This window comes from Cydia pomonella, chromosome 25, assembly GCF_033807575.1.
Source record: "Cydia pomonella isolate Wapato2018A chromosome 25, ilCydPomo1, whole genome shotgun sequence".
NCBI classification, from domain to species: Eukaryota; Metazoa; Arthropoda; class Insecta; order Lepidoptera; family Tortricidae; genus Cydia; species Cydia pomonella.
Genome location: NC_084727.1, coordinates 7,742,971 through 7,770,824, shown reverse-complemented (window position 1 = coordinate 7,770,824; position 27,854 = coordinate 7,742,971). Strand labels below are relative to the sequence as shown.

General features: G+C 38.5%; 2 protein-coding genes across 6 annotated transcripts; one reads left to right on the top strand and one right to left on the bottom strand.

The window, feature by feature from the left end:
* The first annotated feature begins 453 nt into the window (after window positions 1-453).
* On the top strand, window positions 454-14,180 carry LOC133531805 (E3 ubiquitin-protein ligase RLIM-like). Of its 2 annotated transcripts, XM_061870212.1 has the most exons (6): window positions 454-670; window positions 3,267-3,584; window positions 4,489-4,527; window positions 5,458-5,499; window positions 8,464-8,634; window positions 9,749-14,180. In XM_061870212.1, exons 1-5 carry the CDS (start codon window positions 486-488, stop codon window positions 8,630-8,632), a joined length of 753 nt encoding a protein of 250 aa, XP_061726196.1. In that variant the 5' UTR covers window positions 454-485; the 3' UTR covers window positions 8,633-8,634; window positions 9,749-14,180. The 2 variants fall into 2 exon arrangements, with proteins under 2 accessions (XP_061726196.1, XP_061726197.1); XM_061870213.1 differs by lacking the exon at window positions 5,458-5,499.
* Window positions 14,181-15,151: 971 nt separating this feature from the next.
* On the bottom strand, window positions 15,152-27,657 carry LOC133531422 (zinc finger protein 77-like). 4 transcript variants are annotated; one of them, XM_061869623.1, is made up of 12 exons: window positions 27,269-27,657; window positions 26,984-27,095; window positions 25,548-25,664; window positions 24,991-25,076; window positions 23,832-23,947; window positions 23,000-23,109; window positions 22,269-22,396; window positions 21,848-21,983; window positions 20,931-21,064; window positions 18,985-19,117; window positions 16,983-18,142; window positions 15,152-15,349 (listed from the first exon to the last, which is right to left on the bottom strand). In XM_061869623.1, the coding sequence occupies exons 1-12, from the start codon at window positions 27,395-27,397 to the stop codon at window positions 15,284-15,286; spliced, it is 2,427 nt and encodes an 808-aa protein (XP_061725607.1). In that variant the 5' UTR covers window positions 27,398-27,657; the 3' UTR covers window positions 15,152-15,283. The 4 variants fall into 4 exon arrangements, with proteins under 4 accessions (XP_061725607.1, XP_061725610.1, XP_061725609.1 ...); XM_061869626.1 differs by having other exon boundaries at window positions 17,919-18,142; window positions 27,269-27,637; XM_061869625.1 differs by lacking the exons at window positions 24,991-25,076; window positions 26,984-27,095 and having other exon boundaries at window positions 27,269-27,389.
* Window positions 27,658-27,854: the final 197 nt, after the last annotated feature.

Below are 27,854 nucleotides of genomic sequence, written 5' to 3'. Positions count from 1 at the left end.
GTAAGTAAGATATAATCATCAAGAGAAAATAGTTAATCGTTTCCATGTCAGTTATCATTTTGGTTGTGTGTAGGTTGTGTGAAACGGAACTGAGTTGATTTATTTTTTGGTTGCGTAGTTGCGTTGCTCGACCGTCCAAAGATGCGCGAGTATACTTACTTACTCTTTGGCGAGTATTCAATTAAACCGCGGCTCGATCATTCGTTTATTTTATGTGAATTAAAACAAATAATTAACAAAAAGCATTACTAAAAATAAATTGGTGTTATATACTTTTAAGTATTAGTATTACAATATGAAATTAAAAATAGTCGATTTAAATCAATTTAGATCGATTGCGTATAATTCATAATCACAATCTAGCAACATCCAACACTATCTGTCAACGTCAACGCTCAAACAGTCAAACACGAAACGAAAATATTCGTAGTGATTATATGCTCTTTGTTCACAAGGTGATCAAAGAACGTAATAACGAAACAAAGATGAGTATGCGCGAGGAAGATCGGCAGAAGAACAACAACTGTCCTAGCCGCGGCCTCGGCTTGGCGGCCGCAGCTCTAGGCGTTGGCGTTGGGGCTGCGCTGTACTACTTCCTCAGCAAGAAGCCAGAGAACCCCGATGGAGAAGGCTCTACCACAGGCTGGTCCTGCGAGCAACCTCATACCTTGTGAGTTGTAGCATACGACCTATTTTACCTAGTTTTTTTACGCTTTGCTTTCGCTTTTGAGCATGGCGCTTTGTTTTCGTAGTCGTTAAAGTAATTATTCCGTTATCTAATTTTAATAGTTTGACGTTCATTGCCTTGATTTAATTAGTAATTTAGATGTAATTAATTAAAATGAGCAAACATGTTAGTTATGTTAATGTTAATTTCACATCTACCCTACATTTTCATTTCTCACATTATCTTACTTATTATGATTAAATATAGATGCTGTTACTTCTGTTCTTTTTTTTAAATGTGTAAAATAGTTTCTTATTTGTTCAATGCAACATTTGATATTATTAATATATTTTAAATTACCTATGTATCTGCAAATTGTAATATCAATTTGCAAGTCTGCAGGCAGTTTTTTTATACTTATTTTTGTATTTATGTAAAAGTCTCAAGTTCTGGATTTATGATATCTGGGCTATAACCGCGAAAATCGAAGCTCGTTAATTGCGGGCATTTTTCTCTGTTACTCTTATTACGTCTTAGTGAGAGTAAAAGAGACAGATCCCCGCGAATTTCGTATTTCGCAGTGTCTATTACAGAGTATACAATTTCCCAATTGATGACACATGTTGAATTTATAATTTATTAAACAAAAAATTTGCAACTTATCACAATCAATTGGGCACAGAAAAATATAGATTATATAAAAATGTAAAATTGAAAGTTTAAAAAGTATTCTTTTTAAATTCCCAAACCAGATACCATTTGTTTCCTTAGTTAATAATATGGCAACTATAAAGGGTGTCTCAAAAATGACCCTTTTCAGTGTCACTGGAGGTAGGCCACTGAAAACAATCCGCCAACGTCCAATGTGCGAGCGGGATCAGCGGGATGTCGCTGTAATACGTGCATAGCGCTGTTAATAATAAATTTAAATTGATTACGTGACTAGAGGGCCTACCGCGAAAACCGAAGTTCAAAAATTGCGGGGATCTTTCTCTTTTACTCCAAAGAAGGCGTAATTAGACTGACAAGGAAAGATGCCCGTAATTTGCGAACTTCCATTGTCGCGGTTATAGGCTTATTTTCGTATTCGTAAAACTGCCCTTTAACTTAAATCTCATAGAACGAAACTAGAAACAAGTTAAACCTATGCTGGTGCCCTCTATAAAAACCTTTGAGTTTCCAAACCCATTGATAACTTTAAATGCTTTCATGTCCTCCTAAATACCAGGAAAAATAAAACGTAAATTAACTATAATTGGGTACTTGACACATGTTGAATATTATAACAAAATATTGTTAAATGGATAGAAAATGAGCCATCTATTATAAAAAAATGGAATTTAAAAAATTATACTGAGATTATAAAAAAATATCGGGCTCCAAAGTCTCAAAAAAAAATTTTTTTTGTCCTTCATAATAGAGAAAAAAATGGTACCATTCGATTCCATACATTTTATTGAAAAATAAATTGTATGACAACTATACACATAAACGCCATATTTCAGGGTCAAAATGGTAATTTCCTTGATCCTCCATACATTTAGGACAGACTTATATAATGTAACGTCACATCATGTTATCATTTTGTTAGAGGCGTTTCAATCGTCGAGTGCGAGCGTCAGACTTTAACTCTAATTTCTGACCTTTGTGTTGCTTAAATGCCATGAGTCCTATATAGACATTTGATCCTCGGGAAAATCAAGATCGTTTGACATTATTTACAAAAAACTGTCAAGTAGCCAATTAAATCGACCGGGATATGGAGCTCAAACACAATACAAAAGATAATCACAGCCCCTATCCCAGTCGATTTAAGTCTAGTGAAACTAACCGTGAATCATTCAAAACTGTTATTGTAAATTAACTGTCTGTCTATGATTCATATTCGTTGATATTCGCGTATTTTCCCTTTGATGATATAACGTTATACAAGGAAAAACAGTTTGATTAACTCTCATTTCCTAATGGTTCATCTCAAGTTAACTATCCGCTTAGCAAAGAAATTGAATACAAAATGTGCAAAGGTTTGAGTTCAACAAAAAAAGTGTAAAAAGTGACGTAATAAGTGCAAAAAAATAAGTATAAAAAAAGTTAAGGAAACTGCCTGCGGAACTGTGTGTGGTGATATGGAAATATTCACTTATTAAAGGTTGCTGCAAAACATTAACATGATACTTCTTGTCATTTTGTAATCATCAATCATCCATACACAGTGTTTTTTTTTAAACTCCGTTAACTTTGGAGTATGGCTAAGTGCATTTTAGGAAACTATTAAATCCATCAAACAATTGAAGACTATGACATTTCTAATATCAATCGTCCGACATAGTACTTGCGTTTAGTGGCAAATGTATGAATTTATACTCAACACTAATCAATATGTAAATAGGGCCTTAGGCAAGTGTACACGCTCGTAGCGGCCTTATCGGATAAAAATAAATCATTGATTACCTATCTCCAAGATGGAGTTATTTAAAATACCAGTTTCTCTGAGAAAGCTACTTAATGCTCAGGAATTCACCCTTGTAATTATCGGAGTTTAAAAAAACACCGTGTATTCACCTTCATTTTTTCACCTCACCCATTCCATTATCACTAGCAACATTCTATTCGACGAGTCGGACACAAGCATGGAAAATAACTGTAACAACTCAAGCACTTCCATCGAAGACTCCTACACCACCATCTCAGAAACTACCACCACAGACACAAGCATCCACTCCGACTCTGAGGACTCTTACATTGATGTGATACCCAACTTAGAGGAGTCCTTGTCCTTCTCCGAAGACGAATGGGATGTGACTGGGTCGTTAGATGTTCCGAGTGAAGAGAGGAGCAGTGTGTCGCCGGTTAGGATGATGTTTGGGAGCATTGGAGCGCTTTTTAGCCCTAGACCTAGTGAGCGGAGGCGTGGAACGTAAGTTTGCTTGTTATTTTTTTATTTTGATTTATTTTGAGTGCACGCGGCGCATATCTTTGTAAAGAATTTGTCTATAAGTTAATCGTACCTAGCTATACTATGTATCTTTAGGTACTTAAATAAAAGTAGACAAAATCTACCCTCAAATGGCTCCTTAAGTCTGGTGAGGGTAGATGGAAACATTACATTGATCAAATAATGTAGTTTAACTTTAACCTACAGGTCGTTCAGTGACAGATGCAGGCGGTTTTGTATTTGGTTGGTTAACCAATAAATGTTATAACTACCCGAAAATGTACAAATTGTTTGTTTACTTTTATTTAAATACCTAAAGAGTAGGGAGTACAGAGTATAAATCTCGACACGTTTTTTGCAAAAGGATTCGTTTTCTAGCGAACTAATAGGAATAATAGATAGTCAGACCAAGCTAAGTTGGCAGCGATTTTGATAGCCCAGCCTATGCAAGTGTGTAAACGTCATAATTTCTTAGAAGTTTGACGTTTAAAATAACACTTGCACTGTCTGGGCTGTCAAAATCGCTGCCAACTTATTTTGGTCTGACTATTCGACTTCGCTTCTTGTCGAAAACCTTTGTTTTCACATTATAGCGACATCTACCGGCACATAAGTGCTTATCACAAGTAATTTAGAGAATGCATAAGTTATACAGCATAAAAAGTAATTTTATTAGGAATGTCTAAAGGTTTTTTTTTAACAACCCTATTGTACGGTCAACCAATTTGATTCCTAGGCCACTATAGAACCATGTCATAATGACTTCTACGACAGTGCTTATTGAGTGATGCATGTCATGTATAGAGTAGTTAGAGCGACAAGGTTCTATAGTGGCCTAGGATTCAAATTGGTTGACTGTACGTATAGTTACTTACATTATTTACAGATCCCAAGAGGAGCGAGATATTATGCGAGCGCAGGCGTTGTAAGCATTTTTTTTTTCTTTTCGTTATTAGTTTGGTAGTTATCGTGGTTTGACTTTTATTTTTAGTTTTGAATAGTGAGGATAGTTTAGAATCTTGGTTAAATTTAAAGCAGCATGTTTTTTCTACGTTTAGTAATGCAGGGTGGCAGATAAGAGGTATACACTTAAGTTTTTAAATTTTAACTACCATATTGACCATACCATTTGAAGACCGGTTTGGCCTAGTGGGTAGTGACCCTGCCTACGAAGCTGATGGTCCCGGGTTCAAATCCTGGTAAGGGCATTTATTCGTGTGATGAGCATGGATATTTGTTCCTGAGTCATGGGTGTTTTCTATGTATTTAAGTATTTATAAATATTTATATATTATATATATCGTTGTCTAAGTACCCTCAACACAAGCCTTATTGAGCTTATTGTGGGACTTAGTCAATTTGTGTAATAATGTCCTATAATATTTATTTATTATTTATATCAAGTGCAAAAATTATGTTTTTTTTTTTTTCATAAAAAAACAAGTGCAGTTATATACACGCATCAACTTTCAGCTGCTAGTGTATTATTATACAAAATAATAAGAATAATAAGCATTTTTTCTCAAATGTTTGTGTTGTTTAAAACACGTTATTTGCTCGATTAATTTCGAGAAACAGTGATAGTGATCACACAAATTCCCCAAATTTTGTAGCTCCTGACTTATTTATGTGGGGTTATCTAAAATTACGTGTCAATGCTAACATTGCTAACAAGCTGATGAAATTTAAATAGTTAAAACCACCGACCGTCAGACATAAATTTACTAATATAACGATAAGCGAAAATATGCTGAAAATTGCGATGATAAAGGGCTCACATTTGCCTGCTGTTAGCGCTGGACATTTGTTAACACAATGTTGTGTAAGTACCTATTACGGTTTTTATTTATTTCAGATCCGAAGAAGAACAGATAAAGTTCCTTAACGCTCAGAAATTGTAAGACTGTGATTTGCATTGCATGTTGTTAATTTAACTACGTAATATGACTAAGTTCAATTGTTTTGTAATTAGATGCTCACTAAATTATGCCTACATCATATAGTTAAATTAGTTATACCCTTGGAGGATTTTTAACAACTGGAGACGCCTCTGTAAAAAAATGTATGGCTATTTGTACAGTCACGTCTGAAAATATCGATACGGACAAAGCGCCAAAAATATGTATACGCTGTCCATATATAAAGGTAGTGTATACATATTTTTGACACATACGTATAGATATTTTCAGACGTGACTGTACGTAACGTACAAATGGCCATGTTAGATAAACGTCAGTCCATACAATACATATGACCATTGGCCGAGGTTTTCGTTAGAGGCGTAAGCTCTTAAAGGCGAGTCCGGTTGTTAAATCCTCCAAGGTTATACCCATTAGTTACATAGTTTTATTTTTCATATGGCTTAGAGGGTCACACTAGCGTCTTTTGAGCGTCGGCGTCTAGACAAGGCTATGGAAAATGGCGTCACTGCGCAGTTGCGCCAACGTTGCGTCAAGCAGCAGCCATTATTGAATTGGTGGAATTATTGAATACTAGGTATTATTGAAACGAAATAATTGCATATAATTATTACTGATTCTTGTACAAAAACTTGCATAATCTATAAAGCCTATAAAGTTGGCTAGACGCCGACGCTCGGGAGACGCTAGTGTGCGGTGACCCTTAGTTTCATACAAATAATAAATAAAACGTGGATTTCCATCAGAGAAGGGTCCCTGCATATGAAGTATAAGGACCCTGGATGGAAAGCCACAAATATATTCGTAAACTCGAAATTCCGTCCGCATGGAGCTTTCATACAAAATTACAAATAACTACTGATATGATATGAACTATGATTGATATCGCAATGTTAGAAGAACACGTCACGTATACTAATGTGTCGGAAAGTTTTTAAAATTGCGAAATTTTGATAAGGAAATTTATTGGAAATTTCTCAAATTTTTGTATGGGGGTGGACATTTTCTATTGCGAAAATGATAGTTTCCTTTATTTTCTGTGACATTTCCCTGAAATTTCCGAGAATTCTCCAAATTTTTGGAAACATCTTTCACGTAACAATAATGGTTATAAAATGAAAATGTCAGCGCGTTTTTGCAATTCTCTTCTATTATTTTATCTGTGTATGTACTTAATTCGATTCAACATTCGTTTAATCGCCCTTATCTTAAAAAAATGCGTGACCGACCTACTTATACGTATTTTATAAGTTAGTTAGCTATAATGGGCATTTTCTGCAAATCGACGACCATTGTGCCTATTTTGCGTGTTGCATGACATGATAGGTACCTACCTACTCTAACTACCCCAGCTCCACGAAACCTAACAAGGTTTTCAGATTGCTAACTACCTCCTTTACGAGTGCACGGAGACCCTTCCCGTTCCTATATGTATAGGCCTACCTGCGTGCAGTCCAGAAGAATGTGTTTAGTTGTTGTTGTATAGTTTGTGGCAGCCTAAATGGCCACATATTTATTTTTAAGTATGACTGTATAGTATGCATAACTTTTAAGTATTTTTGAGAAATTGATACTAAAACTAACTTTTTAGCGATAAGACCGCCTGTTGTTTACCTCTTCTTTATGTGTTGTATTATTTGTACTGTTTCTGTATTGAGGTGTGCAATAAAGTATATTTGTATTGTATTGTATTGTAGTATCGCATGTTGATTGTTGTTTAGAATACTTTTACATTGTAATTTTTTTATTCATAACGATATTATGTTATTTGTATAATATTTATTACTGAAAAAATTGTAACCATTTTATTTACACAGATGATTTTAATGTATGCATCGTTTCATTCACGAAGACGCCTGCCTTGACTCGTATTGCCATGTTATTAAAGGTTAGATTTGACAAATCTGCGCGTCATCGTGAATGACACGAGCTATACTGAGGTGTCAGTAGATATTATATTTATTTGCATGCTTTGCTGTTGCCATTGCACTGAAATAGTAAAACTTGTATGTTGTGTAGTAATATTTTTCAAAAATGTCCAATTGGTACATAATGTATCTTTAGAACAATGGTATGGTTTTATGCAGTTATGAGTGACTCCACCCTACCAAAAAACTAGACGCCGCCGCTAGGGAGACGCCAGTGTGGGGTGGTCTAGTCAACTCTATGGCTGCTGCTCGACGCAACGTTGGCGCATCTGCGCAGCGACGCCATTTTCCATAGCGCTGACTAGACGCCGACGCTCAAAATACGCTAGTGTGGGGTAGCCCTTAGCCACTTAACAATATAAAACGGTTATGTTCAAATTTGAATATCTTGTAAGTACACATGGATGCTATGGTATAATGGCCTAATGGTCCTAATGTTATGCCACTTATGACATTATTAATTTGTAGCTATTTATGCGGAATATCTTGTTACATCTTCCTTTCATTCTGACTTTTTAAGATCATAAATATCACAATGCCATTGTCCTAAAGATAAGCGCGTATCATTCGGACATCTTAGAAAAATATGATAATAACATAATAATATTTACTTGTGTAAGAATCAAAGATTCATTGATCCAGACAGTATCAGATGTGTGAAATCTAAGAAAAAATCGTGCCTCTGAGATAACTAGAAACGATGGTGCTATACCGCGCAATATGTATTGTCAAACGTCAATTTTTAATCCTATACTTACTACATAATGTAAGGGACCGTATAGCGCGTCTATCTTAGCGATCAAAATCGATGCACGAATTTATCTTAGATATCTACTACAGTCAGCATCAAATAATGACGGCCAATGTGGCTTTGTTACCATAGAAATAATGATGTGTTCCGATATATTTGCGCCCTTTGGCCGTCACTGTCTATCTATGTATTCGATACGGACTGTACAACAATGATCTTTGGCCAAACAGCTGTTTCGATACTAAAACTAAACCGCTTTCCAGCCGCGAACGCTCGTGGTCCCTCGAGGAGTGCTCCATTTGCTTCGAGATCATGCTCAAAGATCAGGACCTGACCAGCCTGCCGTGCGCGCACAACTTCCACTCGGCCTGCCTGGCGCCCTGGCTGGCGGAGCAGCAGACCTGTCCCAACTGCCGCAAGGCTGCTGAATAAAGGTGAGTGCTCTGTAGCTGACAACTGCCACTCGGCCTGCCTGGCGCCCTGGCTGGCGGAGCAGCAGACCTGCCCCAACTGCGGCAAGACTGCTGAATGAAGATGAGTGTTTACGTTTAGTAGCTGACAACTGCCACTCGGCCTGCCTGGCGCCCTGGCTGGCGGAGCAGCAGACCTGTCCCAACTGCCGCAAGGCTGCTGAATAAAGGTGAGTGCTCTGTAGCTGACAACTGCCACTCGGCCTGCCTGGCGCCCTGGCTGGCGGAGCAGCAGACCTGTCCCAACTGCCGCAAGGCTGCTGAATAAAGGTGAGTGCTCTGTAGCTGACAACTGCCACTCGGCCTGCCTGGCGCCCTGGCTGGCGGAGCAGCAGACATGCCCCAACTGCCGCAAGACTGCTGAATGAAGATGAGTGTTTAGTAGCTGACAACTGCCACTCGGCCTGCCTGGCGCCCTGGCTGGCGGAGCAGCAGACCTGTCCCAACTGCCGCAAAGCTGCTGAATGAAGGTGAGTGTTCTGTACCTGCCGACAGCTGCCACTCGGCCTGCCTGGCGCCCTGGCTGGCGGAGCAGCAGACCTGCCCCAACTGCCGCAAGGCTGCTGAATGAAGGTGAGCGTTCTGTAGCTGCCGACAACTGCCACTCGGCCTGCCTGGCGCCCTGGCTGGCGGTGCAGCAGACCTTCGTAAAAGCCAGCAGACCTGCTCTCTGGCTTTTACGAAGACTGTCATCTGAGATCAGACTGATATCATTGCCTAGAGAATCAATAGAACTATTGTGGGAATATGCTACACTGAAAAATTAACTGTTTTTTACAATATCAACAAATGTTTGAAGAACTGTAAAATACAAAACAGAACGTTAAATGTTTGAATTTTTCAAACTATTGAAAAAACGATAAAAAATAAACGAACAGTCACTACACTTTAGCTACTCGAAACAGTAAAATTTACTGTCTTTGCGGAACAGTTAAATTTTGCTGTTTTGTTCGATAGGCTCATATGGAACTGTTTAAAGCATTTATCGTTAATGCTATTTCTATCGTTTTAAATGGTTTTTTTTTCGACAAAATGCATTGAAAATTCATTATTTTTAATCATTTTTTATTTATTTCAGCCATTACTTCGCGTTTTCTCATCGTATCACTGGGGCGAGCGTGAGACGGGTCTCCGCGCCGAACACCGCATCTGCCAGGTTGGTGAACTTCTGAAGATAAGACATTGAAGACAAGCTAAGCAAACAATATTTCATCGTACGTACTTAAAACATCCAAAATGTTTACTGAAACATTGTAAAAACTTAACTACAGTATAGGAGTTACGTATTGCCTGTTTCTACAGCAGTACGTAAAGTTTCGTCCAGTAGGTAGTCATATCTTATAAGATGTCTCTCTAAGCGGCATGGGCGTAGGCAGATTGGAGCGGGGGGAGGGGGCAGCTGCCCCCTAGAGTTCAAATTGCTGCCCCCTCTAGGGTTTCGGCGATATCTATTATCAACTTCCCCACCTAGTTCAGTGGCTGGCTACGCCCTTGCTAAGCGGCATCAATGAAATTGATAGGTATTACCTAAAATAAAAACTTCCTTTTACTTCAGATGTCAGCCAATCGATAACATAAGATTACGCCTCTCAGTTGTCATGAAAATATTATATCATAATTGGTGATTATTTCCTGTTAACCTTTTTGAACGCCAAGAACACCTAAAGGCGTCGTGCGTCGTGCCCACAGTGCCAAGGACATCTATAGGTGTCATGGCGGACGCTGGCAATGTAACCTTCACACTTTCGAGTGAGGTTTACATTAGCTCGCTTGCGTCCGGGAGCTTGGCGTTTGAGTGATATTTGTGTTCATGACTTAAAGCGTTCAAAAAATTAAAGCTAACTACTGACGGTCCTAATATCTTCTATAGACTCATAATCTCTTAAAATCTAGTCATTGACTGTGTAGTTGACAGTTTATGTGACAACAAGGAAATATCACTGAAATAATTTGTGTAAAAATTGTATATATTTAGAGACTTTTAACTGCCATTTATATTTTAAACATCATGGCATGTTTATACATGAGTCCTGAATATGCTTTGTGTTAATTTTATTTTTCAGAATAGAAGTTAGAATAGTAGTAATAAATCTTGTTGAGCAATGAATTTGTTTAGTTATAATCAGAGGGCCTGCCGCGAACCACGTTGGACGTGTTGCCTCTCTGTCGCACTTGTAAATTCGTACGTAAGTGTGACAGGGATGCAACACGTCGAACATGGTTCGCGGTAGGCGCACAAAGCCCGGAATTTTCGCGGCATAATTGATAGTCTACTCGTATCACAAACCAAATAAAATGCTGCTGTGTGTACTGACGTGGATTTCGAAGAAGAACTTGCATCTGTTTCTATATAATTCTATTAGTACAGTAAGCATCAAAAGTAGAGTATGATACAACGCCCCCCAATCTCTAAAATTCAAATCCAAAAGTATATCTTTCAGAGTCTTAATTGTTCTAAATATAGAACCATCACTTTTTGTTAAGCTGTTACAAAATGGTAGAAACTTTTGAAGCGTTGTTTGATCCGCTACTTTTGATGCTGACTGTACAAATCTCAAGTATATATTTTATTTGATGGACCGTGTTTTTCTTCTATTACACAACTATCGATATCGATAAAAAATGTTTGTAACACTAGCTAGATTGCGACAGACTTTTGTTTTGCCGCGAAAATTCCGGGCTTTGCTAAAATAATTATGTAGTTTTATCATGAGAGAATGAGTTACGCAACTAGCAATCATATATAATTTATTAAGTCTTTTTTTTCATAGAGTGAGACTAAGTTGGCAGCCCAGACAGTGCAAGTGTTATTTTAAACTGGAAACTTCTATGAAATGATGACGTTTATTTAACACTTCCACAGGCTAGGCTCTCAAAATCGCTGCTAACTTATCTTGGTCTGACTATATATATTTATAAGTTTTCTTATTCGTGGCAAAGTGGCAACTTGGAAAAAAAGATTAATTTTTTTGCTTCTTAGTAATTATTCGGGTTCTTTTTCGGGATTTTGTGTTGTATTAACTCATTTCTTAAATGATAAATTAACAGCTTGATAATGTTTTTACCATTAGTGATAATATTTGTGGATCAAATAAAATGTTATAAGATTTTACTCTTCGATAAATTTTAGGGAATTTAGATAGTTTCGCACCTAATTATGAAATTGTATTCTAGGCACAAACGCTTAAGGTTCAATTTACTGTGGTAACATTGTTCGTCACTTTGTAAAAAAAAATTAAGTTTCGTCGGTAAGTATAGTCAGTAGAAAGCGGATTGTCAACTGACAACTGACAGGTTTGTGATGTTTAATGGCTTGACTACTAATACCACTAATACATTTTTTTTAAATTATTATTCAAAAACATTGTAATTACATGCAGCGTTCGCCAATACATTACAATTAAATACCAACCATTACCTTGACCTAATAAGTAAATTCACTCCACTAGACTACGTAATTAACCTTTTGACCGCCAGAGACGTCATATGACGCGCGCCGCGACAGCCCAATATCAACCGTTATGCATACCAACAAGGTTCACGATTACACGCCGCGTACGATAGACGTGGCGTTCAAAAGGTTTATACTGCGATTCAAATATTCGTTTACATTGTTCGGCTGTGTCCACTTGGATGCAAACACATCAATGTGCGGTGGCCACATTAAGCACAGAGTCGAGCAGTGTGAGTGAGCCTTGTTACCCGTTATTGCTTCGTGATTTTACTCGTATTTTTTTTTTATACTACGTCGGTGGCAAACAAACATACGGCCCGCCTGATGGTAAGCAGTATCCGTAGCCTATGTACGCCTGCAACTCCAGAGGAGTCGCATGCGCGTTGCCGACCCTAACCCCCTCCCACCCCTTGTTGAGCTCTCGTATGAGGAATCCTTGGTTTTTCTTACTGTGATATATACAGTAACATCAGTTAACCCATATTTGTAGCGGGCAATGTTACCACAACGTTACAGTAACAGAACAGTAATATTTTGAAAATTGTGATTTTAACGTAGTAGTTAGTAATTTTTGTCTCCGGCAGAGTAGGAGTCAATCACACCTATCAGGTTATGTCTAGCTGACTGAGTATGCGGATACCGTGCAACCCCAGAATCTCGAAAAAAAGTGTTTTAAATGTATTTTCCAGGGTTGTCCTCACAGTAAAGGTTGCTCAGTGTGACCTGTATCGTCTGATTATGGCTAGACACGATAAAATCAATCTGTATATTACAATGCGCAATCTCAGGCAGGCAAATAAGGGTAAGGTCCTTGGAAATTGGGTAAACCGGTAAGTCCTCTTACCTTACCTCCAAGAGGACGGCCGATTCTCTATAGTAACGTAGTCTCCATTTTCTCTGGGTATTGACATTATGGAAAATATTTTTACATAATTTGATGTATATTAACCATAGCTATGCCCTTACGTTTGACTTTCTTCGATTATTGTAAAAATTAGTAGCGAAAAATAACTCCTATAGTAATTTTAAATACGAAAATATACAAGGATATACAACAAATGGAGTCAAAATATTTTCAATAATGTTAATATCCGGAGAGGAAAATGAGGACTACGTTTGTATTTTCATTTCGCGATTTCGCTCAGGTCCTCCACTTTCGTTTTAAGGGCTTCCGCAAGCTGACGCGGGTGCACGGAGCGGGCGCCCGCACGCGGGTGCCCTTGTAGGTGAAATCCGCCGCACGCGTCTGCACCAGTTAGAAATCAGAAATATTTATTGTGTAAACTCCAAAATAGATAAAAAAATGTTAATAATGGAAATATTTATTGCGTCACTCATAGCATTTTTCGTTAACTTTCTCACCCGCTCCGTGCAACCGCGCCATCTAGCGGATGCCTTAAAAACTACTTGTCGTTAAGTTACAATCTGTAAAAAGCATTGAAATGTTTGTTGTCTATTTCTACTTTGCCGGAGACAAGTTTTAAAATTGCTTGTAAATTGTCCATCCAGCTAGCATAGAAACTAAAACGCTGTTAAGATTTTTAAAATGTATATTTTTTCATAGATGTTTTGTACAGTTGACTAAATCGAAAAATGTAATTTTACTAACCAACGTTGACTGTTTTAAATGAATTACTTATATCGTCTATATATTATAAATTTTGTTTTGCTAAAATTTTAAATTGTGTAGATAGACGTCATTCAAATGTAAGTAGTATTCCTATCATATAAGAACTAAAATTCAATATTGCGTCGAGAGCGGCGTTTGAAAAAAAGAGCCAAGTTAGGATTTAAAAAATAGCAATTTTTAATTAGCAAGTCTTTTTCGATGGTGTGATAAATTGTAGATATTGTAGTATTTATTTTAATGAGGGTTTTTTAACATTAAGACTTTTTAGATATCGATAATAGGTAAAGTATTAATTGTTAGAAAACTCTCATGGTATAGGTATTCTTCCATAATTTCATGTGATGGCTTTATTTATGTATTTGTAGCGTTTTTGTTGATTAAGGCCTAAAAATATAGAATGATTAATAAATGCTCAATTAACAATAATTGACTTATTATTTATATTTCACCCTTTTTAGGGTTCCGTAGCCAAATGGCAAAAAACGGAACCCTTATAGATTCGTCATGTCCGTTTGTCTGTATGTCACAGCCACTTTTTTCCGAAACTATAAGAGCTATACTGTTCAAACTTGGTAAGTAGATGTATTCTATGAACCGGATTAAGATTATTACACAAAAATAGAAAAAAACAATAAATTTTGGGGGTTCCCCATACTTAGAACTGAAACTCGAAAAATCTTTTTTCATCAAACCCATACGTGTGGGGCATCTATGGATAGGTCTTCAAAAATGATATTGAGGTTTCTAATATCATTTTTTTCTAAATTGAATAGTTTGCGCGAGACATCCAAAGTGGAAAAATGTATCCCCCCCCCCTGTAACTTCTAAAATAACAGAATGAAAAATCTAAAAAAAATATATTATATACATTACCATGCAAACTTCCACCGGAAATTGGTTTGAACGAGATCTAGTAAGTAGTTTTTTTTTTATTACGTCATAAATGGTACGGAACCCTTCATGGGCGAGACCGACTCGCACTTGGCCGCTTTTTGACCTTTCGCGCGGTCGTTAAAGGCACTGTCCAATGAGCAAGAAAATGAACGTTTTCGAAGCTGTGTTAGAGAAGGGAGGGACAAATGATTAATGACAATAATGACCTATGTGAATACTAGATAGTATTAAATCTTATCTTCTATACTCTGTATCTTTAGGTATTTAAATAAAAGTAAACAATCAATTTGTACATTTTCGGGTAGTTATAATATATTGTTTAACCAACCAAATACAAAACCGCCTGAATCTGTCACTGAACGACCTGACTTTACCCTACATTATTTAATCGTGTAATGTTTTCATCTACCCTCAAATAGCTTAAGGAGCCATTTGAGGGTAGATATTGTTTACTTTTATTTAAATACCTAAAGATACAGAGTATAAAATCAAACACCAAAACATATTCATAGATTAAATTTATTTAATAACAAATAGTTTTAGTATCATTTATAACAAAATCAACCTTGAACAAAACAACTCATACATGTAACAAAATAAAATCAATATTCTTATTCTAAACATAATCTTTCATCTCAGAATAATAAGACGTTGTGTTCGATTCTCAGGTGACGGGACCAGGCTTCTAGATTTTGAAATACCTGTAAAAAACACAGTTTATATGCGTGTGCTTTAAAATAAGGGGTTCAAGGTAGGGGGTAGTGGGAGAGTGGGATAAAGTTATACAATCTCAAGTTACCCTATTTGAGAGTTTATAAAAAAAAAAAAATATATATAAAAAAAAAATATATGATAAATTTGAGGTGCGGAAACAAAGTAAATATAAAACAAAGAGCATAAGGCTTATAAAAATTGTACAAAGCACTGCTAAAAACTATTATGGCAAAAGAACTAATATATTTTCTATACCAAAATTGTGTAATGAAATCAGCTTGCTAAGGGAAGAAAATAAATGTAGTATAAATGAATTTAAGAAAAGGTTAAAAAACGTTACTGGAAAATTACCCAAATAATATTGCTTTGACATTAACCTGAATACATTAAAATCTTTATGTACAATAACAATATACATAATGGATATATACAGAGGATTACTAGAACTAGCTAATACTTATATGGACACATGTCTGAAATAAACAATTTTTTTTTTATATCTAAAATAGGCCCTTGAGGCATTGTACCAAGAATTTTTTTTTTTTAAAAGGTTTATTGTGTCAGTTGAAGACACAGGGCCCTCGCTAGGGATACGGGCGACCCTGTGCCCGAGGTGACATTTGTGAGAGTCTTTAGTGAGTTATGCGATGCCGGGCCCGGCATCACCATCAGACGAAAAGCAATGGTGATGCTCAGTTTACAGGCCCGGCGTTGTTTTAGTGGTTTCGCTATAAATGGACCCATGGTCCCCGCATTGACTACGGGCGGCCATGGGCCCAGGTTGAGATTTGTGAAGTTAGTTGTTGCGATTTTGTTAGATTTTTAGTTGGTGAAAGTTATGTTTGTTTTGATTAATGTGAAATTTAGTTTGGTTTGGTTGGTTGGAATTTTTGGTTTGGTTTGGATGTTGGTTAGAGAAATGGTTTAGTTTTTAAATTAGTGAAATTGGTTGTGGTTGGAGGGACCGCAGTAGAGATATATAAAAACACAACGGACGCTGCTGCCCGTCCGCCGGTTTTCCCTTAGTCGCCTTTTACGACACCCACGGGACGAGATGGGGTGGTGCTATTCTAAACGCCGGCACCACACGGCGGTACCAAGAAATTAGTTGAATTAGTTGTTAAGTACCAGTGACTATTTCGTTTTTGTTTGTTTTTATATTCATAAACTATCGCCATGCATGTTCGCTTTACACATAGTACCTAAGCTTAGTATTAAGTGCATAGCATAAATATCGAAATGTATAAATGAGCGCTATCTCACCAAAAAACTGTGATAGCAGTTTGGCGAGGAATAAACTGGTGTCACAATGTTATGTACCTTTATAAAAAATAAATTAAAAAAAAGTACATATTTAGATTCTAATCTCTAGGCAAATACGAGTCAGAGCAAGATATGTTGGCAGCGATTTTCATAGCCCAGACCAGTGTTGGCCGAACGTTAATTGCAATTGACAATTAACCATTACAAATTGAGCCGTAAATCATTAATATTTCGCATTAACGTTTCGGCCAACACTGGCCCAGACGGTGCAAGTGTCTAGTAAACGTCATAAATTCATAGAATTCTGTCTTCATACGTCTTCAGTACCAGGCTAACATAAGTAACAAGGAGACTCACACTCTCGCAGTACTGGCACGGGAACAGCACGAGCCCATGCGTGGCGACGTGCTCCCGGAACTCGCTGGCGTCCATGAACATGCCAGTTACCAGGCTACCATAAACAAGGAGACTCACACTCTCGCAGTACTGGCACGGGAACAGCACGAGCCCATGCGTGGCGACGTGCTCCCGGAACTCGCTGGCGTCCATGAACATGCCAGTTACCAGGCTACCATAAACAAGGAGACTCACACTCTCGCAGTACTGGCACGGGAACAGCACGAGCCCATGCGTGGCGACGTGCTCCCGGAACTCGCTGGCGTCCATGAACATGCCAGTTACCAGGCTACCATAAACAAGGAGACTCACACTCTCGCAGTACTGGCACGGGAACAGCACGAGCCCATGCGTGGCGACGTGCTCCCGGAACTCGCTGGCGTCCATGAACATGCCAGTTACCAGGCTACCATAAACAAGGAGACTCACACTCTCGCAGTACTGGCACGGGAACAGCACGAGCCCATGCGTGGCGACGTGCTCCCGGAACTCGCTGGCGTCCATGAACATGCCAGTTACCAGGCTACCATAAACAAGGAGACTCACACTCTCGCAGTACTGGCACGGGAACAGCACGAGCCCATGCGTGGCGACGTGCTCCCGGAACTCGCTGGCGTCCATGAACATGCCAGTTACCAGGCTACCATAAACAAGGAGACTCACACTCTCGCAGTACTGGCACGGGAACAGCACGAGCCCATGCGTGGCGACGTGCTCCCGGAACTCGCTGGCGTCCATGAACATGCCAGTTACCAGGCTACCATAAACAAGGAGACTCACACTCTCGCAGTACTGGCACGGGAACAGCACGAGCCCATGCGTGGCGACGTGCTCCCGGAACTCGCTGGCGTCCATGAACATGCCAGTTACCAGGCTACCATAAACAAGGAGACTCACACTCTCGCAGTACTGGCACGGGAACAGCACGAGCCCATGCGTGGCGACGTGCTCCCGGAACTCGCCGGCGTCCATGAACGCCATGCCGCACGAGTCGCAGATCCACGCGGCGTCATACCCGGCGCTCTCTTCGGGCTCGGGTTCCGGATCGCGGTCGGGTGGGAGGCTTGAGATGGTCTCCGTTTTGGGTTTCTTGGTTTCGCGGGGCTGGTAGTATGGGCAAGCTGGAAAGGGTGGTTGATATTTGTTTCCAGGTTTTTCTTATTTTCACTAACTACTTATAATTATCGTTTACTATTATATATTAGACGTATTAGAACAAATTAAATTATTTTCAGAAAATATTTTAATTTGTTTTTATTTCAAGTAGAAACATTACTATATAAATTATAAACTGAAATAAATGTCATATACTAAGAAAAAGTGACCTAGGCCTCCAGTGCCCCAGGCTGGAATCCAACCAGCGTCCTCTGCTATCGCGGCAGGTGCCGGCCTAGCGGCCACCGGGGTCACGGCAGAATTTTTTCTTTGTATATGACATTTAGTTCAGTTTATAATTTATTCCTGAGGTCATAAGAAGGAAAAAAACTCATATAAATTTAAGTCAATTCCGCCAAACAGAAAAAAATTTACTTGTTTACGTTTTGTATGTTTTTATACATAATAAGTACATGTTCTTAGAAAATTTATGGATTAATATGAATTAGTAATTGATATTGTATTTTATTTGAATTGATGAAGATATCATATGATATATTGATAAACATTTTACACATTGCCTAAATTAGCAAGGTTATCTAGATATGTACTTATAAAATATGTAACTATCCACTGCTGAAAACATGTAAACATAATCTAGATACCTATGTTCATATTTGTTTCGAAGGGTGTATATATTTCACATATTTTATTCACATCTTGTGTGAAAAATTTGAACCACTTCCTAAAGTACAATTGAGCTGAAATTTGGTATACTTCCAGCTAACACGGAGCTCGAGTCGGATGGCCTATAGATCTCATCGACGAAAAATCGCAACCACGTTAGAAAGGTTTCGAGGTAACTCACGGCCATGCCCGACGTGTGTCTTGTGGAAGGTGACGAGCACGCCCTCGGTGGTTTCGGTCACGATCATGTGCGCGGGGCACGCTTTGCCCGTCTTGTAGATTTGCCGCTCCGGCGCCGGACGCTTGCCTTTACCCTGTAACGAAGTGTTTTGAAAGTTGGAGGCAGTGGCGGGGCAAGACCAAAATTTTATGTGGGCAAGGTACATTTAGCGAGGCCCTCTGGTGGCGCAAGAAATAACGATAATTTTTACGTTGTGTCCGAGATATTATACTTATTTGAGGCGCGAGGACCCTCGAACCGCGAGGCCGTAGGCGGAGGCCCACGTCGCCCACGCCTAACGCCGCCTCTGGTTGGAGGAACGCCTTTCAGGTCTGAAATTTTTTTGCAAAATGGCGGACCAATAGACTGAACATCTACCTTACAGAAAACCGCAGCCTATAACACTAGACCCTACCCCTAGTGTTGTGTTCCTGCCGATGAGTAAGATTGCCAGAAGTCAACGAGGGTGTGGAGTGTTATGGTCGGCAACGCGCATGTAACTCCTCTGGAGTTGTAGGCGTACATAAGCTACAGAGACTGTTTACCATCAGGCGGGCCGTATGCTTGTTTGCCACCGACGTAGTATAAAAAATCTAACTCTGCACAGACTTTGCATACATAGATTCCAGGATTGGCTGCGCATATAATTCGACCGCACGGCGCACGCCCTCTATCGTCTGTTTGCTGGCAGTTGTTTTCAGAAGCGATACTTGGTGGAACAAAACGTGAGTGACTCGTTAATATAGAGGAGAGCGGGCACAAACGTAACAGCAGGTGGAAAGTAACAATAGCTCTGTAGGTTTATCTAATAGTCAAAACACCGCTCCGCAGCTACATAGCCGGTGGCGCCTCCATGGGTCTCGATGCTATCCCGCTGTATCTGGTAAAGGATTGTATATCTGCTCTGGAAAAGCCGCTTTTACACATATTCAACCTCTCATTCCAAACCAACGTATACTCGTCCTGTTAGAAGAAAACAAGAGTGTCACCTGTACCCAAGGGTAAGTTGGGGTCAGATATAAGCACATACAGACCGATCCCGGTCCTTTCTGTCTTCGCCAATTGTTTGAAATAATAGACTATCAAATCAGTCGTCAAATTTCATCACAGCTTACTGAAGCACAACACGGGTTTCGCCGTGGTACGAAATGTTACGCGTGTCCCCATTCTACCCTACTTAATAAAAAGGTTTTATTATTTACTCGACATACATAAGATTCCGGATAGTCCGGATTGGCTGCACATGTGACCGCGGCCGGCAAAACGTCCCACTTTGTCGCTTGCCATAAGGACGAGATTGGCTTGTATTGTATCTTTATTAGGTTATTAGTAACCTAACAAGGTGACCGCACGCCCTGTATAGTCTGTTTACTATCAGTTGTTTTCAAAAGCGATAATGCGATCGCACGCCCTCTATTGTCTGTTTAATGGCAGCTGTTTTTCAAAAGTGATACTTGTCGACCAACACGTGAGTGACCCATTAATATTCTTAATCAAAAGGTTAAGTGTTTTCCTGACATACATAGACTCCGGAATGGCTGCATATATAATGCGCCCGCACTCCCTCTATCGTCGGTTTTTCAAAAGTGATACTTGTCGACCAAAACGTGAATATCGTCTGTTTACTAGCAGTTGTTTTCAAAAGCGATAATGCGATCGCAAGCCCTCTATTGTCTGTTTAATGGCAGCTGTTTTTCAAAAGTGATACTTGTCGACCAACACGTGAGTGACCCATTAATATTCTTAATCAAAAGGGTATGTGTTTACCTGACATACATAGACTCCGGAATGGCTGCAAATATAATGCGACCGCACGCCCTCTTATCGTCGGTGTTTCAAAAGTGATACTTGTCGACCAAAACGTGAGTGACCCTTTAATATACTTAATTGGAAGGTCATGTATTTACCTGACATACATACACTCCGGATTGGCTGCACATATAATGCGACCGCACGCCCTCTATCGTCTGTTTACTGGCAGTTGTTTTTCGGAAGCGATACTTGGTTTCCTCTTGTATGGCGCTTTTGAATAACATGAACTCTGGAAAGAGTTGAAGAATTACTTAAATAGTACATTACGAATAAAAAATCGATTTAAATCGACACGAGTTGCGAATTACCTATTCGCACATGTATCGTACAACGTTTTACAGTACATATGGCCCTATAAATGTTCGACACAGTAACATAATATGCTACTTCTCGCACTAGTGCTATAAAGTAGCCCCATATGTACTGTAATAGTACATTACGATACAAGTGCGAAAAATAGGAAATTCGAAACGAGTGGCGATAAATTAAAACACGACCGAAGGGAGTGTTTTAAATCGACACGAGTTGCGAATTACCTATTCGCACATGTATCGTACAACGTTTTACAGTACATATGGCCCTTTAAATGTTCGACACAGTAACGTAATATGCTACTTCTCGCACTAGTGCTATAAAGTAGCCCCATATGTACTGTAAATTAATCTTGGAAGCTAAATTTGACCCACATCAAAATTTCCGATGAAGCTGATAATTGGTATAGGTACATATGTAAATTGAATGACAATGCAATATTATGGTACCATTGAGCTGATCTGATGGATAGACAGGAGGAGGCTATGGGAACTCGGTGATAAAACAACGCAAACTAATTGTATTTGAGTATTATACAATTGTCTCGATGATAATTGCCTGTTGACAAAGAGTAGGTAGTCAGCGACAACATCATGTATCTAAAATGAACTGTTTGACAAAAAACTTATTAGGCGGGCCCACACATGCTCGCTCTGTGTGGAGTGTAGACCCGCCTATTGTTTTTGAAATATATACTTACCGTCCATGGAATGTAGATGTAGCCTTTCCACGTGTTCTCTCACTCGGTGTTCTGTGAGTAGGTGTCGGCTGAACTGAGCGCCGTAGCTCACCCGGTTTGGACACAGAGGGCAAAGGAAGGCTTTGCGTTTTTCCACCTGTGTTTAACAAATAAGTATGTATACTTACGTCTTTTCAATACAATAACTTAATCTAAGATAAAATAATATACCTTTAGGCCTATGCTGCCTTGGAGGATTTAACTGGAGACGCCTTGTCTGTAATTTTCTGTACAAAACAGTTTGCCAATTTTTGCGGGGGAGGGGCACGTCAAATGTATGGCTATTTGTATGTAACGTACAAATGCTTACATTTCTTGGGGAATGTTGCTTAGTTTTAGGTATTACGTCTCAATCTAACAGATAGTTGCCTCCTGCTCTTACCTCGTAGCCATGCACCTTCCAGAGATGCTTGTTCAGGATCTGCTTCTGACTGAAGTCGCGATCGCAAATGTGGCATTTTTTGCGTTCACGGGGCGTGTATTTTGGTGTTTGATCGTTGCTGAGTTTTACTGAATCAAACAAGTAAAAATACATCAAAATTGAGCTAAGAATGTTTTCTAACCGTGAAACTATCGGGTTTAAATTATTCACAGCTCAGACCTTTAGTCGCGCGTAAACACGAGTAAATCAGCGGCTTTATGATATCGACCCTATACTTTTGCCTGCTTTTCAGCCTACCTTAGCGGTTAGGCCGACTAATATAGTCTGGCAAACCCAATTTGTCAATAAATAAGAATAAAAAACTGTAGGTACTCATCCTTTTTTTGGATGCTAGTACTAGCGTAAGACTAACACAGTATGATTATATCTATCTATGTTTGAATTGAGACATTCGGGTCTAAATTCTTTTCGTTGTCTTGTTTCTGACCACTCTGTCACTCTTGTATTTATGTCTTTTATCAAATAAATTAAAAAACCGAGTGCTATTGTAGATCTTTCTAGATCTGTATATTATATTTTAACTAGAGAAAAAAATTAAAACTAAATTTGCTCATACAAAAAGCTCAACTCTGTCACATTTTTTGGGAACTAAAAACAAGACAATGAAAAGAATTTTGACGTAGTCCCTGGCCAAACTATAGGTACCTGTAAAGTGTTGGGTAGATACTCACAGCCGTGTTTCATCCGAAGGTGAGTGTAGCAGGCTTTTCTACTAGTATACACGTTGTCGCAGAAGTGACAAGGATAGCGGCGGTTGTCTCCCGAACTGGCGCCATGGCATCTGCGACAAGGACTGTCTTTAAAAAAATCTACTTTTAGTTAAATCTAGAACTCAAAAGAACTTTGTCAAAATTAAATTACGTTACATGGAAATAAAATATTATCCGATCTCATTGAGTAATCAAATAGAAAATAACTGAAATTAAGTAATAAAGAAATACATTACGATCAATATCCTAATACCGATGTCGTGACAACACATATTAGTTCACAAGTCCACATTTTTGTGTAAGTAACAAAATATTTTTTTTCACTTATTTAAACATTTCGTTCAGTATAATTGCGACTGTCCTCTCCAAACTTGGATTAACTGCGAATCAAAGAAGCTTTACTTTACCAACACCCACCGATGGTAAAGTACCCGGTTTTTGGTCAGGACCAAAAATCAGGAACAAGTCATTAAATCAAGGTACCTATAAAAAAATGTGGATTGGCTCCACTCTCGTACACCTTCACGAATCACGATCCGATAGGATATGGAAAGCGAGGGTAGAACTTTGCTGTATTCCTATATGTCCCCGCTTCACGTGCCCGGGGCGGGGACAAATGTGAACTTTGCGCTGAGTTCGCGTCGCACTCTTGTTTTGCATGAAGGTGCAAAAATGACTGTGAAACTATCATGATGTCATGCGACTATGGGGCTTGGCGGTGTATTCGAATCGCACCGTGACGCACTATTATAGAGCGGCCTCATGGTTTTACGTGGTACACAGAATACAACACCTGTTGATGTGGTCGAGCACGTCGTGTGTGAGCGTGGCGCCGCACATGTTGCACTCTTGCAGTCGGAGTCCGGTTCGGGGCTCTAGCCCGTGTACGGAGCGGACGTGCTCTTCTACCTGCACAGCAAAAATTGGGCTTAAAGCCGCAAACTTTTATAAAGCTAAACGTATAATAATCAGCCGGCGTAGCGAAGGTGACAATCGCTATCGCTTCGACAACGAAACGCTTTGTGTCTCTCTATCACTCTTCCGTATTAGTACAACGGTGACAGTTGTGTTTCGATCGCTATGGAGCGTAAGCGATTTTCATGTTAGATCGCCAATGTGTACACTTGCCCGTTGTACTTGGGCAAATATAGCTAGGACACTTGATTTCGCGATATTCATTAAGCACTTGCATTCGCTACGATTGATTTGCACTAAAACGCGAATTCACATTGCAGGTAAAGGTTTTGCTAGTTTTATGACATTTATAGTTTTCCAATTTCCAAGTTGCGGGGTGTGCAGGTTTTTTGGTGCACTTCTAAAGACCGAGCCTCTAGTCTCCTATAGGTACACTCAGCAAACCAATTAGCTTAGCATCCTTGCATACAAATTATGTAATATTGCAGGTGCAAAGCTAACAGTTTTGCTGACAGTACATTCGTGCCACTAATGCAACTATCAAAAAGGTACCGAGTGGCACAGAATCGAATTTCTTGACTATAATAAAAAAATATATATATATTGCAGACTCTGAGTCCATAGCTTGGTTAGTACTACACAACTACAATAGGAAAAAAAACTATTTAAATACAATTAACTGTTGCTAAACAGAGAACAAACAAACTATAATAATAGAAACTTAACACTGGCAGGCAGTCCGCCCGTTCAGCCAGCACACTCAGACTAATGTCTACTAATTTCAATAACAAAACTTCCGCGAGACACAGACATATTAAATATGTTAAAAAGGGTCACTCACGTATGACGACACTCCTCGGTACGGAGTGAAACATGTCGAGCATTTTCGACTTAAAATACGCGAGTGACCCGTTTTAACATATTGAATGTGTCTACTAATGTTTATAAGAATGTTTCGGAAAAACACATATAATTTATAAAAAAATTACAAAGTGGAAGTGGGTAGAGTGGGAATGGAGGAACAGTAAGGTAGGTACCTCGGCAGCATCAGACAGCGTAAGATCGCAGTAGATGCACGTCGTCTCGTCCAGGGCTTGGATGGCGTATTGCTCGTCTAGCTCTCCTGCGGGAGGAAAGGGGGTGAGGGGGGGATGACTGGCAAAAGAGGATGGAGGGGCAAGAGCAAACAATAGTACATTACGATACAAGTGCGAAAAATAGGAAACTCGCCACAAGTGGGGATAAGTTAAAACACGACTAAAGGGAGTGTTTTAAATTAAATCAACACGAGTTGCGAATTGCCTATTCGCACATGTATCGTAAAACATATGGCTTAAATTTTCGACATAGTTGCGTAATGTGCGATAATTGCCACTGGCATGTGAAAGTGCTTGTTTCGTGTAAGTTTAGAATGAGAAATTGAAAAGCCCTTTAATTATTTAATCAAAAAATAATAATTATAAGGGAAGAGGAAGCCATATTTAATTGCTCATTTGTAATACAACAAATGCAAAGAAAACAACTTGTTTCACAAAATTGCTTTCCAGTTTAAAGTAGTGTCAACAGAAATAATAACAAATACATAATATCTTACCATCCATTTCATTTTCATCGCCGGCTTCCAAGTTTTTGCCGGAGGCTGCTTCCTGAGACTCCACCTCCTCGGATGCATCTGCCTCTTCTAGTATTGACTCATCTAGGTATTCTTCATCTGAGAAAATATATTTGGTTTGGATAATGGTAATCTATGACTATTTTATTTTCTGGGTTTATTTAACATTTTATTAAAGCTAAATAACTAAATATTTGACATAATTAATAACTAAATATCAACCGGTTTGGCCTATTGGGTAGTCAACCTGCCTGTGAAGCCGATGGTCCTGGGTTCAAGTCCCGGTAAGAGCGGGCATTTATTTGTCTATATACGTATGTATATCGTTGCCTAGTACCCATAGTACAAGCTTTACTTAGTTTGGGGCTAGGTAGATCTGTGTAAAATTGTCCCGACATATTTATTTTTTATTATGTTTTTAATAAGAATAAAATGTACGCTAATATTACAATTATCCACAAAAACCTAAAAAAATATGTGGGTGACTTAGCTCAATCTGGGCAAGCTAGATCACCCAGGTCCAACCCAGTGTGGAAGAGTTCTATGACTTTTTTTGTTCCAGAAGCTAACGCAGTACACACTAGGAAACTATTGGTAAATAACTTCTGATATGTCGATGTAATTTTTCCTAAATTGTGACCATGGCCAGCAAAAAGTCCCACTTTGTTGCTTGCCATAAGGATGAGATGTGCTTATATGTTTATGCGAATAACCTGACATAGCATCCTTATGGCAAGTGACAAAATGGGGCGTTTTGCCAGCTGCAGTCACAATTGTGATTTTCAGCACATGGGAAAGGTATAAACTACTTTTTTTCATAGGGTTACAAACTGGAAACTTCCTTTATATATCTTTTCTGACTCTTTGGAAACATTCCGCTACTTGCACCTTGGTAGCTTAGTAAAAATAACCATTGAACCCAAAAAATTAATCATACATAAATAAATAAATATTATAACAACATTCTTACACATATTGACTAAGTCCCACGGTAAGCTAAAGAAGGATTATGTTGCGGGTATTCAGACAATGATATACATACAAAACATCCATGACTCAGGAAGAATATCTGTGCTCATCACACAAATAAATGCCCTTACCGGGATTCGACCCCAGGACCATCGGCTTCATAGGCATGGTCACCAGTACTAGGCCAGACCGGTTGTCTCGAAAATAAAAATCATTTAATTAATTACCTACTACTATAAAACCTTGGTGAAAGTGATAGTATTTGACTTTTTTAGCTTGATACCTCAACTATGTAAACTATAATCTGTTTTTATTCTGTAGACTAAAACATGCTAGTGGCTGATAGTCATAAATCTAGAATAAAACTTGGAACTAGTAGTACTAAAACCTTTGAAAAGAGTTACTAGTTTCGAATTTTTTTTATTTAAAATTTTAATGATTTATTTTACCTTTTATAATTTGCAACATGGAAATGTTCTTTAAAGTCTGTTCTTTGAAAACTACTGCTTCTTCCAGCTTCTGAGTACATACCGCACAAATATATTTAGAGATATTCAACACCTAAAAACAAATTGATTATAATATAACTTTAAAACTTAGGTCCTAGTGTGGAATCACCATAGTATAAATGAGGAAAAATGATGGTCATGTTTAAAACTGCAATTTGTATGCATGTTGTATGACTTGAGATCAAAATAAACATGAAATAAAAAGATTAAAAAATAAATGGTTACCTTCAAGTCGAAGCAGGTTTCAAACATTTTTGCATAAGTTTCCACATTGTCGGAATAAGCAGCAAATAGGTCGTATAAATCGGTGGTGCTCATGCAACTAACGCAACCTACAAAGTCTGGCTCCTCCATGTTTTATAACAATTTATCAGCAAACAAAAAAGGCCATGTATGAAAATTGATTTGAATTTGTTTTGACAAAAGACGGTTGGTTATGTTTGAGACGTTTTTACGACTTAAAATTTTGAAGAATTAGGCTAATTATACAATAACAACAATAATAATACTTTACTGCACGAATCTTCAACTCAACTCATGAACGAAATTACTATATGAGCATGGATAATGCTTGGACACTTTGAAATGGTGTTTTAATATTACTAGGGCACTTAGAGGGAATAATAGCTTTAAAAACAATTTATTTTTTCAAATTTTGATAAAAAGGAAAACCTGTAAACCTAATTTTTAATTGTGTCAATAACGTACAAAAAATCATGGAGAATGGAAAATGTTTGAAAGTGGAAAATCGTTTTCTCCATTTGTATGGACGATCACGTGGTATAGTTCCGTCTTAAGAGTTTTAAATATT

Coding starts and splice junctions, on each gene's coding strand:
- LOC133531805 (XM_061870212.1), top strand. CDS start 486: ATGAGTATGCGCGAGGAAGATCGGCAGAAGAACAACAACTGTCCTAGC. Junction 4,528..5,457: donor ATTATGCGAGCGCAGGCGTT/GTAAGCATTTTT, acceptor TATTTATTTCAG/ATCCGAAGAAGAACAGATAA. Junction 5,500..8,463: donor TTCCTTAACGCTCAGAAATT/GTAAGACTGTGA, acceptor ACCGCTTTCCAG/CCGCGAACGCTCGTGGTCCC.
- LOC133531422 (XM_061869623.1), bottom strand. CDS start 27,397: ATGGAGGAGCCAGACTTTGTAGGTTGCGTTAGTTGCATGAGCACCACC. Junction 25,077..25,547: donor CGATGAAAATGAAATGGATG/GTAAGATATTAT, acceptor TTCCTCCCGCAG/GAGAGCTAGACGAGCAATAC. Junction 21,065..21,847: donor ACATCTACATTCCATGGACG/GTAAGTATATAT, acceptor AACTCTTTCCAG/AGTTCATGTTATTCAAAAGC.